This window comes from Piliocolobus tephrosceles, unplaced genomic scaffold, assembly GCF_002776525.5.
Source record: "Piliocolobus tephrosceles isolate RC106 unplaced genomic scaffold, ASM277652v3 unscaffolded_41337, whole genome shotgun sequence".
In the NCBI taxonomy this organism is placed as follows: domain Eukaryota; kingdom Metazoa; phylum Chordata; class Mammalia; order Primates; family Cercopithecidae; genus Piliocolobus; species Piliocolobus tephrosceles.
In genome coordinates this window covers 1-14,221 of record NW_022325796.1, presented here as the reverse complement: position 1 = coordinate 14,221, position 14,221 = coordinate 1, and the positions used below count along the sequence as shown (strand labels likewise).

Here is a 14,221-nt window from a genome sequence, read left to right as displayed (position 1 = left end):
TGAGGCTGTCTGTGCTGCCCTCACCTGGGCCCTGGGCCCACCCTTCCCTCTGCAGGGCCCTTTCGTGCACCTGTCTGTGATGATGGCTGCCTACCTGGGCCGTGTGCGCACCACGACCATCAGGGAGCCTGAGGTTAGGGACTGGGGGGCTTCCTTGGAGGACTGGGAGTGGGGAGGGAGGGGGCTGACGCTGAGCCCCGGACTCGGATCCCCCAGAACAAGAGCAAGCAAAACGAAATGCTGGTGGCAGCGGCGGCAGTGGGCGTGGCCACAGTCTTTGCAGCTCCCTTCAGCGGTGAGACCCCCTCATGCCCCGCCCCCGGGTCCCTCAAGCTCCTCCCCTCACACCCTGGGTTCCCTCGGCCCAGCTGAGAGCCTGGAGGAGGGGTTGGGTCTCATTCTAGTTCTCACTTCCGCCCCGCCTTGGGTATAGCCACCCCCGGAGGCGGTGGGGGGCGGGTAGTGGGGGGCATGGTTAGGTAGTGTTGAGAGGCTTCAGGGTAACATTACACAGACTTGGGTTTGAAATCCACTGGCCCCTTGGCCTCTCTGAGTCCAGCTTCTTCCTCTGTAAAATGGGGATCAAACCGTTCCCACCTGATAGTGAGAGGACGCACACCCGCATTCCAGGCTGGACGGTCTCTGGGCAGCGGGCTCCTCCCAGCCCAGGGCCCATGCCCTCCCCTCCCCTCCTGTCTGTCCCTGTCCAGGCTGTAGCAGAGCAGGACAGATGGGTCAGGGAGGAGGTGACATGGGGAGGGGGCCCTGCAGCCACAGGTGGGTGGGGGTGGGGGGCCCACCTGAGATCAGTGTCGCCCCCAGGCGTCCTGTTCAGCATTGAGGTCATGTCTTCCCACTTCTCTGTCTGGGATTACTGGAGGGGCTTCTTTGCGGCCACCTGCGGGGCCTTCATGTTCCAGCTCCTGGCAGTCTTCAACAGTGAGCAGGGTGAGACCCTGGGCTGCCTGACCCTGGCCCTGCCTGGGGGCTGGGGTGAGGGGCCCTCCCTTCCCCGCTCTGTACACCCCTTGCTCTCCTCTTCCCTCTCTCTCCCTCTTTTTCCTCCTCCCTGTTCCCACCTCTCTGGGAGGATGGAAGGGGCTGACCTGTGTTGAGCATGAAAGGCAGGGGCCCTGAGGGTAGAAGGGATGAGGCTGGGCAGGGAGGCAGGAGCCTGGTTGTGGGGGCCTGGAATGCCAGGACACAGATTCCGGGTCAGGACTTGGCACCCCCTCCACCCTGGGCTGTTAGTCTGGGACTTGTGTGCAGGTGGGGTAGGAGCGCCATCTCGGCTCCCCACCGCTCTCCTTCCCCAGAGACCATCACCTCCCTCTACAAGACCAGTTTCCGGGTGGACGTTCCCTTCGACCTGCCAGAGATCTTCTTTTTTGTGGCGCTGGGGTGAGTGGGTGCCTTGGGCTCCTGAGAGTCCAATATGGCATTCCCCCCAGGCCTGGACTGCGGCCCCTGGCCCTGGGGTCAGGCTCTGGTCTTACCGCCCTCTATCCCCCCAGTGGCATCTGTGGCATCCTGAGCTGTGCTTACCTCTTCTGTCAGCGAACCTTCCTCAGCTTCATCAAGACCAATCGGTTCAGCTCCAAACTGCTGGCCACCAGGTAGGCTCCGGGCCTAGGGGCTGGGGACCTCTCAGCGAGCCCCTTGTGGAATCCAAACCTTATGTAGAAAGCCCCACCCCCATCCTCCAACTGAGCCCCTAAATCCTTCCCTAGCCCATGGAGCACCTAACACCCCTCTCCAAGTCCCCATGGTCACTGTCCCCCCTTCCTTACTGGGCTACGAACCCCCCATTGAACTCCCATCCCTCCTTCAGTCTACACTCTCTCAGCGAACCCCCACCCCCTCACTGAGCCTCAAACCCTTGCCCCTTCAAATCTTGTGTGGCCCCTGGTGTTGGCCTTAGCATTGGCCAGCCCTCCTGCCCCGAGATGCACATGGCCTGCCCCGGCACAGCCCACTCTCTCCTCCCTCCCAGCCTGCCTCTGCCCCAATTCTCCTCTTAATCTCCTGTGTGATTCCTCTGCCCTCAGTCATACCCAGTAGTGAGGGGCTCACCTCACAGGCTCCACCCCCTGGAGGGGGCCATGTTCCCTGCTCCCGCCCTTCCTCCTCCCCAATCCTTGCTCTGCTGCTGCCTGGGCCAGGCCCTGCTTCCCTCTCCTTGGGATGTGGGAAAGGCCGGGCCAGCCCTAGAGCTCACCCACCCCCCACAGCAAGCCTGTGTACTCAGCCCTGGCCACCTTGGTTCTCGCCTCCATCACCTACCCGCCCGGTGTGGGCCGCTTCCTAGCTTCTCGGGTAAGGGGCCCTGAGTGGGGGTGGCAGGAGTGGGAACCCCCATTTGTTTTCCCCTTTACATGTGTCTCACATAATCCCCTCAGCACCCCACAAGGGCAACACCTGGGCATCATTCTACAGATAAGGAGACCATAGCTCTGGGAGGTCAGAGCCCTGCCCAAGGCCCCCTGCTGGGAAGTGGCAGAGGAGGATTCCAGGCAGGGTCAGGCGGTGCGGGGGCGGCTGGGGCCTGCCACTCGGGGCCCCTCAAGTCCAGTTCCCACCTGCCCCACCACAGCTGTCCATGAAGCAGCATCTGGACTCGCTGTTCGACAACCATTCCTGGGCACTGATGACCCGGAACTCCAGCCCACCTTGGCCCGAGGAGCTCGACCCCCAGCACCTGTGGTGGGAATGGTACCACCCGCGGTTCACCATCTTTGGGATCCTTGCCTTCTTCCTGGTTATGAAGGTGGGCCCCCTGGTCCCCAGATGTGCACAGAGCCAGGACCAGCTCTGGTGGGCGGGGGGGTGCCTCCCTGCACCTGGTGGCATGGAGCCCAGGCCTTCCACCCACACTTCCTGATGTGTCCCCTGCCCACTGCATGGTCCTGGGCAAGTAAGTGACTTCAGCTCTCTGGGCCTCACTCTTCCCATCTTTAAAGTGGGGTGGTCACTGGGAAGGCTGAGGAGGAAGAAAGGAATGTACCTGGCACAGTGCCAGGCACACAGTGGGCATTTCTCAGGGTGAGGACCCCCCCAATGCCAGACTCTGGCAATGGGCGCATGGCTGGGCACCCTCTTTCTCTCTAGGACGCTCCCCTGTCCCCTGTCCTGTCTTCTCTTGTCCATGCCGTGCTCAGCGGCCTCTAACCTCTGCCCTGGGCTCCCCATTCCTGCAGTTCTGGATGCTGATTCTGGCCACCACCATCCCCATCCCTGCCGGGTACTTCATGCCCATCTTCATCCTTGGTGAGTCTGGGGTCCTGAGGTTCTGAGAGTTTTGGGGCAGGGCCATGCATCCTGGTTCACCTTTTTCCCGGGTGGTACTGAGGATGGTCCTCAGGGATGGAGGGCTGTGGGGGCTGGGTCAGCCTGGCTTCCCCTCACCCTAAGTCTGACCAGGAGCTGCCATCGGGCGCCTCTTGGGAGAGGCTCTAGCTGTCGCCTTTCCTGAGGGCATCGTGGCTGGAGGGGTTACCAATCCCATCATGCCCGGGGGCTATGCCCTGGCAGGTGAGTGGGTCAGGGCCCTGCTGGGTAGGCAATGTCGTGGGGCTGGGCTGGACCTGGAGAACTGGCTGATGGTTCCCCAGGGCACTGAGTCCTCCAGTGAATCCCCCACCCATTATGGGGGTCTGTCCGTCCTGAGCCCCACCATTCCCCGGGGCCCATCACTCCCTCATGGCTCCTGTCCTGTCCCCAGTCCCATGGCCTCCCTTATCCCTCTCTTCTCACGAGCCCAGGCCTTGTGGTGCTTCCCACAGTGCCCAGGCTATGGCCTCTTACAATTCCTGCCTTGGGCCCTGACCACAGCCAGGCTAGTTATGCCCTCACATGAGACTGGCCCCTGGCCCCTGGCTCCTGGCCTGAGCCGAACTGTATGGCTCTGCACTTGCAGGGGCTGCAGCCTTCTCAGGGGCTGTGACCCACACCATCTCCACGGCGCTGCTGGCCTTTGAGCTGACCGGCCAGATAGTGCATGCACTGCCCGTGCTGATGGCGGTGCTGGCAGCCAACGCCATTGCACAGAGCTGCCAGCCCTCCTTCTACGATGGCACCATCATTGTCAAGAAGCTGCCATACCTGCCGCGGATTCTGGGCCGCAACATCGGGTGAGCGGTGCCCACCTCAGGCTGGCTGAAGGGGGTCATAGTGTCCGCATAGAGCGGGGGGTGGAGGGCACCTCCAAAAAGAAATGCCACCACAGCAGACCTTGGACATGGGGGCTGGGAGGGGCTGACATACAGCTGTGCTCTGGTCTCCATTCTCCCCAGTGCCCCGGGTGACCTTGGGCAAGTTATTGGCCTTGTGGCCTCAGTGTCTGTCTAGGGGTCAGCAGGGCTCCACAGCAGGAGGATGAGTACTGCCCCGCGTACAGGTTGAGGAAACCGGGGCTCAGAGAGGTGCCATGTCTTGCTCCAGCACCAGATCTGGGTCTCCTCCCCTCTCTCCACTTCTGCAGCCTTCACTGGAACTTTGGGAGCAGGAGGTGGAACGAGAATGGAAATGGGCTTTAAGGTCTTCGCTCAACCAGATAGGACCAGAGCAGCTTCTGGTGCCAGAAAGGCAGACCAAAGAGGCTCTGAGAGTCCCTGGGTCCGAGGCCCCGCTCCAAATACAAGCAAGCTGCTGCCTTGTTCTGAACCTGTTTCCCCATCTGGAAAACAGGGCTGCTTACCCCAGTGGTTTCCAGACTTTCAAGTTTTTCCCTGGTGGAGGCATACACTTTTTTTTTTTTCCTTTTCTTTTTTTAGACGGAATCTTTCTCACTCTGTTACGCAAGCTGGAGTGCAGTGGCACAATCTAAGTCACTGAAACCTCCACCTCCCAGGTTCAAGCAGTTCTCCTGCCTCAACCTCCCAAGTAGCTCAGACCAGGCATGTGCCACCGTGCCCAGATTATTTCTGTAACTTCAGTGGAGACGGGGTTTCACCACGTTGGCCAGGCTGGTCTCGAATTCCTGGCCTCAAGTGATCCACCTGGTTCGGCCTCCCAAAGTGCTGGGATTACAGGCGTGAGCCACCGTGCCCATCCGCATATACTTTTTATTCAAATTAAAATTTCCAGGGAAGGCCGCTGGGTAAAACAGGACAAAGTGGAGCTGGTCTGGGGGACATTGGGGTCCAGGGGGCTGGGAATTAGGAACTGGGTCATCAGTGACGTGGTCCCCAGGTTTCCTCCCACCGTGGATTCCAGGAGTCCCTCATTCCACGAACCTCTCCGGCCCTGTCCACACTCCAGAGCTGTGGGTCCCCAGGGTCCCCAGTTCAAGCAAAGCTCCCCCCAGATCCCTTTGCCGGCCTGGGCCTCACATCCCCGACTCCGGGACCTGATGGGAGCCCCTCTGCCTGCAGCTCCCACCGCGTGAGGGTGGAGCACTTCATGAACCGCAGCATCACCACACTGGCCAAGGACACGCCGCTGGAGGAGGTGGTCAAGGTCGTGACCTCCACAGACGTGGCCGAGTATCCCCTGGTGGAGAGCACAGGTGCCCAGCCGGAAGGGAGGAGGAAGTCGGGGGTGGGGGATGCCCTCTGCCTCCTTCTTGGACCTGTCAGGCAGAAGGATCTGCATCCAGGCTCTGTGACCTGGGCAAGTCACTGGGCAAGCAACCAACCGTGTGACCTTGGGCAAGTCACTTCACCCGAGCCTCAGTTTCCTCATCAGTAAAATGGAAATCATGGCCACCCTCCCTTGGGGTGGTTGACATGTCTAAAGAGAGTCGGCCGGGTGCTTGTAAGGCACCTGGGTAGCTGCTGGGGTAGGAGCATGGGGACACCACCAGGGTCTTCTGGAAGCTTCCCTACAGGCCTCCCTTTAAGCATTCCCCAAATGAGACCCCTCCCCCAAATCCCTGTTGCCATAAGGAAAACATCTCCTTAAAGACAAAAGCATGGTGACCCTTGTTAAAAGGCATGGAACCCGCTTCTTGCGGAAACCTTAACTAGAGCATCATTTCCTGTGGGTCCAAGTCCGGTATCTGCATTCAGAAGATAAGGCGGGGTTGGGGGTAACCCTGCTCACTCAAGTCTGCTGTCAGCCCATGTGTCCCCCTGTGCAAATGAGATAAGGTGCACACCTGGCAAGCACATCACAGCTGGGTTTTGGTCTCCACTTGCACTTTGCGTAGGCACCTTGTGCAGTGAGGTTACCCCTATGCCCACCCCAAGAGGGATAAAGCCATTTATGAGCTAAATAACTGCGAGTATACCACTTAAGCTTTATGTACTGCATTTTCATCATCTTGAAAGTAGGGATCAAGAGAGTATATGATTGCCAGACATTCTCACTCCAAATGCTAGGCCCTTCTTTCCCCACGAACTGGAAGACTGTTAGCATTATGCTGTGGAACATGCCAAATATCTCATCTGAAAATGTTTGCTTTCGGATAAGCCCCCCAAGAGTCTTCACCTCCTGGAGCAAAGAAAGAATTAGCCTCGAAGACAAAGTCCTCTTTTACCCTTAGAGCCACAGCAAAGTGCTCCAACCAACACAGGTCCAGGCTGTGGAACCCCACTGCTTACCCAAGAAATAGCCTTCATTGTTCATTTAAAAGGGAAGGGGGACATTTACATGTCTAAGTGTCAAGTTTTCATTCCACTCAACAGAAAGCAAAAACACCAAGCTGGGCCCTCAAAACTAAATATCCGACAAGGCCATTGATACCCCAGGGCCGGAGTGAAGCTTGCCAAGGCCCCAGCACACAGTAGGACCTCAGAACACAGGGTCCTCCTGGGTTCACACCTTCACTGGGCTGTGCCAGATGTGAAGCCTCTTGGAAAACGAAGGAGAAAGCCCAGCCCTGACACAGAGACTTCATCGTGCCGGCGTCCCCAGCTTGCTTCTGTCTTGAGGCCTTGCAATGTGGGGGATCTCAGCGGTGGCCAGGGTCCCTCCTGGCCCCCTGGTAGCCTCACTCAGCCACCCTCAGCTACCACACCTGAATGACCTTGGGCAAGACAATTAGCCTGTCTGTCTCTGAGCCTCAGTTCCTGGCCTTTATAATGGGAGACAATAGTTACAATAGCCCCATAGGAACACCAGCACAGTTCCTGGCTAAGTAGGTGCTCAGTAAATGTGAGTTCCTGTTTCTTCCTACTGTGCTTCCCTCCCTCTCCCTCTCCACTTGCCAGAGTCCCAGATCCTGGTGGGCATCGTGCGAAGGGCCCAGCTGGTGCGGGCCCTCCAGGCTGAGCCTCTTTCCTGGGCTCCAGGACACCAGGTGGGTACTCCTGAGGGGCGTGGGGATGGGGTGGGCATCGGTCAGCAGGGCTGGGACAGGAGGGGCCCACTGATCTCCTGAGGGAGAGGTGGTCTGAGAGAGGCATCCTGGAGAGGCTGGCCCTGCACCTATAACCTTTCCCCTGTAACCCTTCCCCACCCCCAGCAGTGTCTCCAGGACATCTTGGCTGGGGGCTGCCCCACGGAACCAGTGACCCTGAAGCTGTCCCCAGAGACTTCCCTGCATGAGGTAACAGGGAGAATTGGGGAGTGTGACACATGAGGCCCCTGGGTGGGGAAAGAGCTGATGAGGAGCTCAGGCTTCCGCCTCCCCTCCCAACCCGCGCCCCCGCCCACCTTATGCTGCTTCCTTCCCCTCCTGCGCCTGTGTCCTCATCAGCAGACTGGGCAAAGCAGCTCCTGCCCTGTCGCCCCTCACTGCCAGGGTTGCGGGGATGATGCGGAGAGATGAGGGAAGTGGGAGAGTGGCAAATGTTTAAGTATCTGGGTGAAAAGACAGTGGAGTTGAACCAGGGCACACGTGCGCTTCAGTTTCAGGTCCACCACATTCTCCCTGTGTGATCTTGCAAAAAAGACTTAGCCACTCAGGACAGAGCCTGGCACATGGGCGGGGAAGGGGCAGAGGCCCACAGGGAACCTGGAGATGGTCCTGCCCGCTCTGTGCTGCTGGAAGGGGCTGGATAGTGGGTCCTGTCCACCTGGGGCCTTGCCCAGACCCTTGCATGGACTCTGGCATCCCCCAGTGGCCACACTGGATATTGCAGGCCTCGGTCTCTTGCCTTCCACACACATCAGGCCCGGCCCCTCTTCCTGGCTCAGAGGCCAGAGGGTGGGCTGGGCGCCTTCTACACTCCAGTGTTTCCTAACAATCCCGCATCCAGGCACACAACCTCTTTGAGCTGTTGAACCTTCAGTCCATCTTCGTGACATCGCGGGGCAGAGCTGTGGGCTGCGTGTCCTGGGTGGAGGTACCGGGGTCCCAGGGGCAGAGCAAAGCAGGGGACCCATGCCTGAGAAGGCTGGGGAGGTGGGGCGGGGGGGGACACTAGCATGCTCCCATCCAAACCTGGGGGGATTCAGAGGATACTGATGAATCCCTCTTCCTGGCCCAGATTGGCCACTGGGCCTGGCTCCCCTATCTTGTTTCCTGGCCAGTGGCCAGCCTACCCCTCTCTGCCTCAGTGATCCCATCTGTGCAATGGGGTGGCACGGGCTCTACTATTCACCCAGAAACCACCCTTAGAGGACTAAAAATGCTGGTGCCGCCCTGTCAACCTCCTCTACATCCCCCCTCCAGCTCCCTCCCCCTTTCTCTGTTCTAGATGAAGAAAGCAATTTCCAACCTGACAAATCCACCAGCCCCAAAGTGAGCCAGTCCAGCAAGATGAAACAGGGCACCCCAGCTGCCCTGGTACTGAGGTTGGGCTGAGACCCTGCCTCTCTTCCCCCACCACCCCTTACCCCCACTCCAACCCAGCTCCATTCCTTGACATAACAGACAACTCTAACCTAGCCCGGAAGAAGATGGCTCATCCTGGGTGTGACGATGGCTCCTGCCTTGAAAGACAAATCCCACCTTGGACAGAGCTGAGTGTGAGATGACGAAAAACCAGTGTCTGCCAGGTGCTCAGTGACTGGCCATCACATTAATGAATAACGAGATTGGAGTACGCTGTCACGAAGGGCAGGCACAGATGCCCTCTGGGGTTGTCTGATTCCCAATGAGAGGCTCCTGAGAAAAATAAAGCTGGTTCCCAGAGCCGCTGTCCATCCCTCATCTCAGCTGCAAGGTTGCTGACCTGGGACTGGAGCTCCTCACCTGCGCTGGCCCAGAGTGAGTTTCCCGTGGTCACGTGGACACTGCAGGCTCAGGCCCCTGGGCTCCTCCTCATGCTCCACTTCTCGGCAGGGAGATGGTAGGGAGAGAGGGTCTCCCACCAGGTCTATGATGCTTGTCCTCATGCATAAGTGGGACGCTGTGTCACTCAAGCCCTAGTCTCCTGCTTGACTGAGCCACAGCTCATAAAGCCAGGACCCAACTGTGGTTCCTTGGGGAGTCCACCGAGCCTTGGGCATCCTCCATGAGTCTTCTACACCTGGGTGGCCCAGGTTGCCTGGTTGTGTATGTGTTGGGGTTCAGGGTCCTCCCTGACTCCCTCTGGACTCTCCCCAGGGGCCCAAGGTCACATCTTCCCCAGCAGAGACCAGGCCAAGATCACCAGGGTGAACCCACCACTTTAAATGTCCTCAGAGATCCTTGAGTGAGATGGGAGGGAGCTGCAAGGAGCAAGAGTGGGCTCCTGGGGGCGAGGAGCAGGGGACACCGAGGAAGCAGGTTCAGAGAGGGAGGGACAGACAGACAGACACTCCAGAGAGACAGATGTCCCGGTGAGGACAGCCGGGGAGCAGGGGCTTAGCTACCAGAAGTGGCCACCCCACCTTTGCTGGGGGGCAGACACACAGAGAGAGTGGGGAGGGACTGAGCCCCAGGTACAGGCAGGGTTCCCAGACCCCACTCTAAGTGGGTTTCAGTTCTCTCCATGGCTGTCCTCCTGGGGGCCTGGCTGTTGCTCCTCTGGGCCAGGCTGCCCTGGTGTCTCTGAGAGTCCTTGAGTTCCCCGAGGGCAGACACCCTGCAGGGGAAGGTGCCCACCTGAGTGAAGTAATGAAGGGGGAGGGGTTATGGCTGCCACTGCTGGGGCAGGTCCGCCGAGGCACAGAGAGGCCATGGTGAGGGCTGGCCCCATCCCTGTCACACCCACCCTGTGCCTACCCGAGGGGTCAAGAGATGCCCCGCCCTGGACCCCGGGATCCAGATATGCCTGGACTGCCCACCAGGCGAGGTCATGGTGTGAGCAGGTGCCGGACCAGCACAGCCCCCGCCTCAGTTATAGAACACCTCGTCCTCCTCCTCCCAGACGGAGCCGCTGTCCACGGAGGGGAGGGAGCCCGGTAGGTGCGTCCCACCCTCAGGTCCTTGGTGCCCGGGCCGCCGCCGCCGATGCTGCAGCTCTGGGCTGGGGGGCTGCGGGATGCCAGCGGTGCTGGGGGACTCCTCCAGTGAGGGACAGCTGTCAGGGGAGAGGCTGGGTGAGGAGAAGGCCTGAAGGCTGTCATCCTGCGAGGGGCCACTGGGAAGGCTGTCCTGAAGGTAGATGCTCTCCAGATCTGGAAAAGCAACGGGGTGACGGGGGAATGGCATCCCGAATCCGGCTCTTCGCCCTCTCTGGGGGTGTGAGAAAGGGCAAGGGGCAGAACACCTGCCTCCAAATCCAGCTGTGTGACTGGCGAGCGTTGTGACCTTGGTCAAGTCACCAAAACCCTCTGAGCCCCAGGTTCCTCCTCGAGGCAGTAAACGGAGGAGTCAAGAGTGGGCTTGGAGCCAGCCTGTGCTCTCTGAGAACTGGGACAGCCAGTGCTCCCCTGGGCCTCTGTCCCCTCCCCGTCCCTCTCCATCTGTCAGGGAGGATTAAGCACAGGCTTCCCCCAGGGCCAAGGCTCCTTGAAGCCCTCAATAGTAACCTGGGCTTCTAGAAAGGCGGTTGCTTGCGTCTGGTGCTAAGTTTCAGATCCGGCTCTGACGCTTCTAATTGTGTCATTTGGAGTAAGTTTCTGAACCTCTGAGTGCCTCTGTTTCCTTATTTGTAAAATGGGGACAACAGGACCCCCTCCCTAGGGCTGCTGTGAGGGTTCCGGGAGATGCCTGGTGCACAGCCCTCAGTGCGGTAAGCACTCGATCCCTGCCCCCACTGTGCTCATTCTCTCCTTCCTGCTCCTGGCACTGCCGGGCAATGGGCAGGGCAAGGATCAGTGCCGCATTTTGCAGGTGAAGAAACTTAGGCTGAGAAAAGGAAGGGGCTTGGCCGAGGTCACACTGCATTTGGTGGTGGGCAGGCATCCAGCCTCAGCTCCGCTCTGCTCCCCCCCGCCCCCGGACCTCCTGGGCTGTACCTTGGAGCTGGATGATGCCCTGGGGGCTGTTCTTGGGGTGCAGTTCCTCCTCGTCCAGCGAGGACCAAGCGCTCAGTGTGGCCTCTGTGATGGCAAACTGCTCAGCGACCCCTGGGGGGACAGCGAGATCTGGCTCAGTGGGGGATGGGTGGGGACAGCCTCAGTGCCCAATGGAGCTGCTCCAGGACAGGCTGGAGGGTGGCCGCCTCTCAGCGCTGCCCATCCACGCCCCAGTGGTCAAGAATTCTCACTTAACAGCCCCCCACCCTTTGCCATTATTTTTTCCTGCCCAGACAATGTCTATGCAGTGATCTGGGCCCCTCAAGGTCCCAGCTTCACCCCCACAGAGCCCTGGCCAGTCCCCCTCCTCGCTGACCTGCAGCAAAGCGGGCCTCACGCAGCTCATCCGGGAGGCAGCAGTAATGCTCGTCCTCAGCTGGGGACAGCTCCCAGCCTGCCTGCTGGGCACTCCAGCCCTTCCACTCGATGAGGTGGGCCACGCGGCCTCGGGCCATGGCCGTGGGCTTTGTGATGTGGTCCTTGATGCTCTGCACCACCCCTGGGGCATGGAGGGCATGTGGGTGACTGTTCTGACACAAGGCCCAGCCCAGGGCCTGGCCCCCGTGCCTCAGGCCCACCTGGTGGCCTGTACCCCACATTCCCTCAGTGTGCCATGGTCTCCATCAGTGCCCCACACCTCCCCAGGGGCCTATACCCATCTAACTCTTCCCGCCCTCCAAAGCCTCCTTCTCACTCCTGCCCTGAGCCCTCTGAGTTCTGCGGCCCCCTCCCCTCAATGCCCCCACCCACTGGCATCCGCATTTCCTCCCAGCATCCTACTCCTAGTCCATGTTCCCGCCCACTGGGTGCTTCTTCCCCAGATCGCCCACACCCCTCGCTCCCTTTCTGACTAAGTTCAGACCCTTCCGCCCAAGGAGATCCACCTGAGGACCACTCATGAGTCCCCAGCTTTCTCCATGATCCATTAAATACATTCTGAGAGAGCATCTCTGTAGCCTGCCAGCTGTGCTGGAGGTGAGACCTGGGTGGATGGAGCAGGCAGGGAAGGCTTCCTGGAAGAGGGGACCTGGGATTGGAATTTGAAGGTGTGTTGGGTTTGGACTGATGGAGGCAAGACTGGAGGTTTCATTTCAGAGATGAGAAGAGGATGAAGGCATGGAAGAGTCTGGCATGAGTCCAGGACTAGCTGGGGTGAGACATGGGGTCCACATTAGGACTGGGTGACAGGAGAAGCGGGGAGCTGATCAGGGCCGGAACAGGGTTGGAGAGAACCAGGTGGAGGGCTCAGATATTCTCCTTGTGCAATGGGGAGCCCCAGCAGGGTAATGAGCAAGAGAGAGACCAGTTAGCACAGCTGTTTAGAAAGACACCCCAGTTGGAAGATTAGGGGTTACTGCAGGGACCCAGCAACAGACCTGGCAAGGGCTGGGCAGACAGAGAGGAGTGGTCGGGGGCTTTGGGAGGAGAGGAGTTGTGTGTGGAAGATGGAGAGGGGCTGTCAGCAATGGTTCAGGAATGTCATTAACCAACTCTGACAACACAGATCTTTGAGTCACTAGGGTCTCCGAAGCCATGATGTGAGAAATGATGATATTTAAGAAAGACGAGGCTTGGTGCGGTGGCTTACGCCTGTAATCCCAGTGCTTTGGGAGGCCAAGGCGGGAAGATCACTTGAAGTCAGGAGTTTGAGATCAGCCTGGCCAACATGATAAAATCCTGTCATCCTGTCTCTATTAAAAATACACACACACACACACACACACACACAGTAGCTGGGCATGGTGGCATGTGCCTGTAATCTCAGCTGCTTGGGAGGCTGAAGCAGGAGAAACTCTTGAACCCGGGAGGTGAAGGTTGCAGTGAGCCAAGATCACACCACGGCTCTGCAGAACCGCCCTGAGCCAATGGGGGGAGCTGCCTCACCCAGATATGCCCAGGAGGCTGCAAATTCCTCCCAGGGGGCAGCCAGTGAGGCAGCAGTGGGGGAGTACAAAGTCCAGCCCCTGGCCGGGCGCAGTGGCTCGGGCCTATAATCCCAGCCCTTTGGGAGCCTGAGGCGGGCAGATCACCTGAGGTCAGGAGTTCAATACCAGTCTGGTCCACATGGTGAAACCCTGTCTCTACTAAGAATATAAAAATTAGCTGGGTGTAGTGGCGCACACCTGTAATCCCAGCTACTTGGGCAGCTGAGGCAGGAGAATTGCTTGATCCCGGGAGGTGGAGGTTGCAGTGAGCCAAGATCACACCACTGCACTCCAGCCTGGGTGACGGAGTGACACTCTGTCTCTCAAAAATAAAATAAAATAAAATAAAAAGAGTCCAGCCTCTTGCCATAGCGTGCCATCAATTCTGGGGTACTAGTCATGCTCCCAAGCTGCGGTGGGACCAGGTGGGCAGGGCTAGACTCCTGCTGAGCCCCTTCCCAGCCCGCTCTGCCTCCCCCGCTGACTGCTGGCTTTTCTTGAGGGCCAGTCTCCAGGGAATCACCTGCACAGTCATGCCAATGTCAGGGAACCTGAATGAAGGTGATGTGACTGGCAGAGAGGCAGGGAGACCATGCCAGACAGACATCTGAAAAACTCTGCCCCACCCCCTCAGAGCTTATTAAGAACCCAGCAGTTTAACCCGTGGAAGCAGAACCCTGAGCCACTGGTCCCCCGGTGACCTGTGACATTTAGAAATGGAGAATCCAGCAGGGCTGGCATTTAGAAAATGGAGAATCCAACAGGGCTGCCGTCTTCCCACCTGCAACTCAGCTGTGCCCTTCCCACAGCCAGGGTCTAGGGTGGGACTGTGCGTTCTCCATGGGCAGGAGAGTTGCAGCCAGAACCTACCCACAAGGGACGAGGTGGCCAGGGCCGCCACGTTGTAGTTGCTGGGGCAGGACCTGGAGTCGGACAGGTAGCCGTTGGTGGTCTGGGAGCACCTCTGGAGGAAGGGGCAGGAGGGCTGAGCAGGGTGGGCCACACTGCTGGCCAACATCCCTCCA

At 59.2% G+C, this 14,221-nt stretch overlaps 2 protein-coding genes across 2 annotated transcripts; one reads left to right on the top strand and one right to left on the bottom strand.

Moving 5' to 3' along the window:
• Positions 1 to 488: 488 nt before the first annotated feature.
• Positions 489 to 9,019, top strand: LOC113223435 (chloride channel protein ClC-Kb-like). The gene is made up of 13 exons (XM_026452903.1): positions 489 to 948; positions 1,317 to 1,401; positions 1,515 to 1,616; positions 2,232 to 2,316; positions 2,594 to 2,767; positions 3,198 to 3,267; positions 3,421 to 3,531; positions 3,917 to 4,130; positions 5,373 to 5,506; positions 7,152 to 7,240; positions 7,409 to 7,489; positions 8,142 to 8,228; positions 8,583 to 9,019. The coding sequence occupies exons 1-13, from the start codon at positions 576 to 578 to the stop codon at positions 8,628 to 8,630; spliced, it is 1,653 nt and encodes a 550-aa protein (XP_026308688.1). The 5' UTR covers positions 489 to 575; the 3' UTR covers positions 8,631 to 9,019.
• Positions 9,020 to 10,144: 1,125 nt separating this feature from the next.
• Positions 10,145 to 14,160, bottom strand: LOC113223434 (protein FAM131C-like; the record flags this gene model as incomplete). Its single annotated transcript, XM_026452902.1, has 4 exons — positions 10,145 to 10,428; positions 11,212 to 11,322; positions 11,588 to 11,770; positions 14,067 to 14,160. Coding segments are annotated over 4 exons (672 nt in total), but the record flags the coding sequence as incomplete, so codon positions are not given.
• Positions 14,161 to 14,221: the final 61 nt, after the last annotated feature.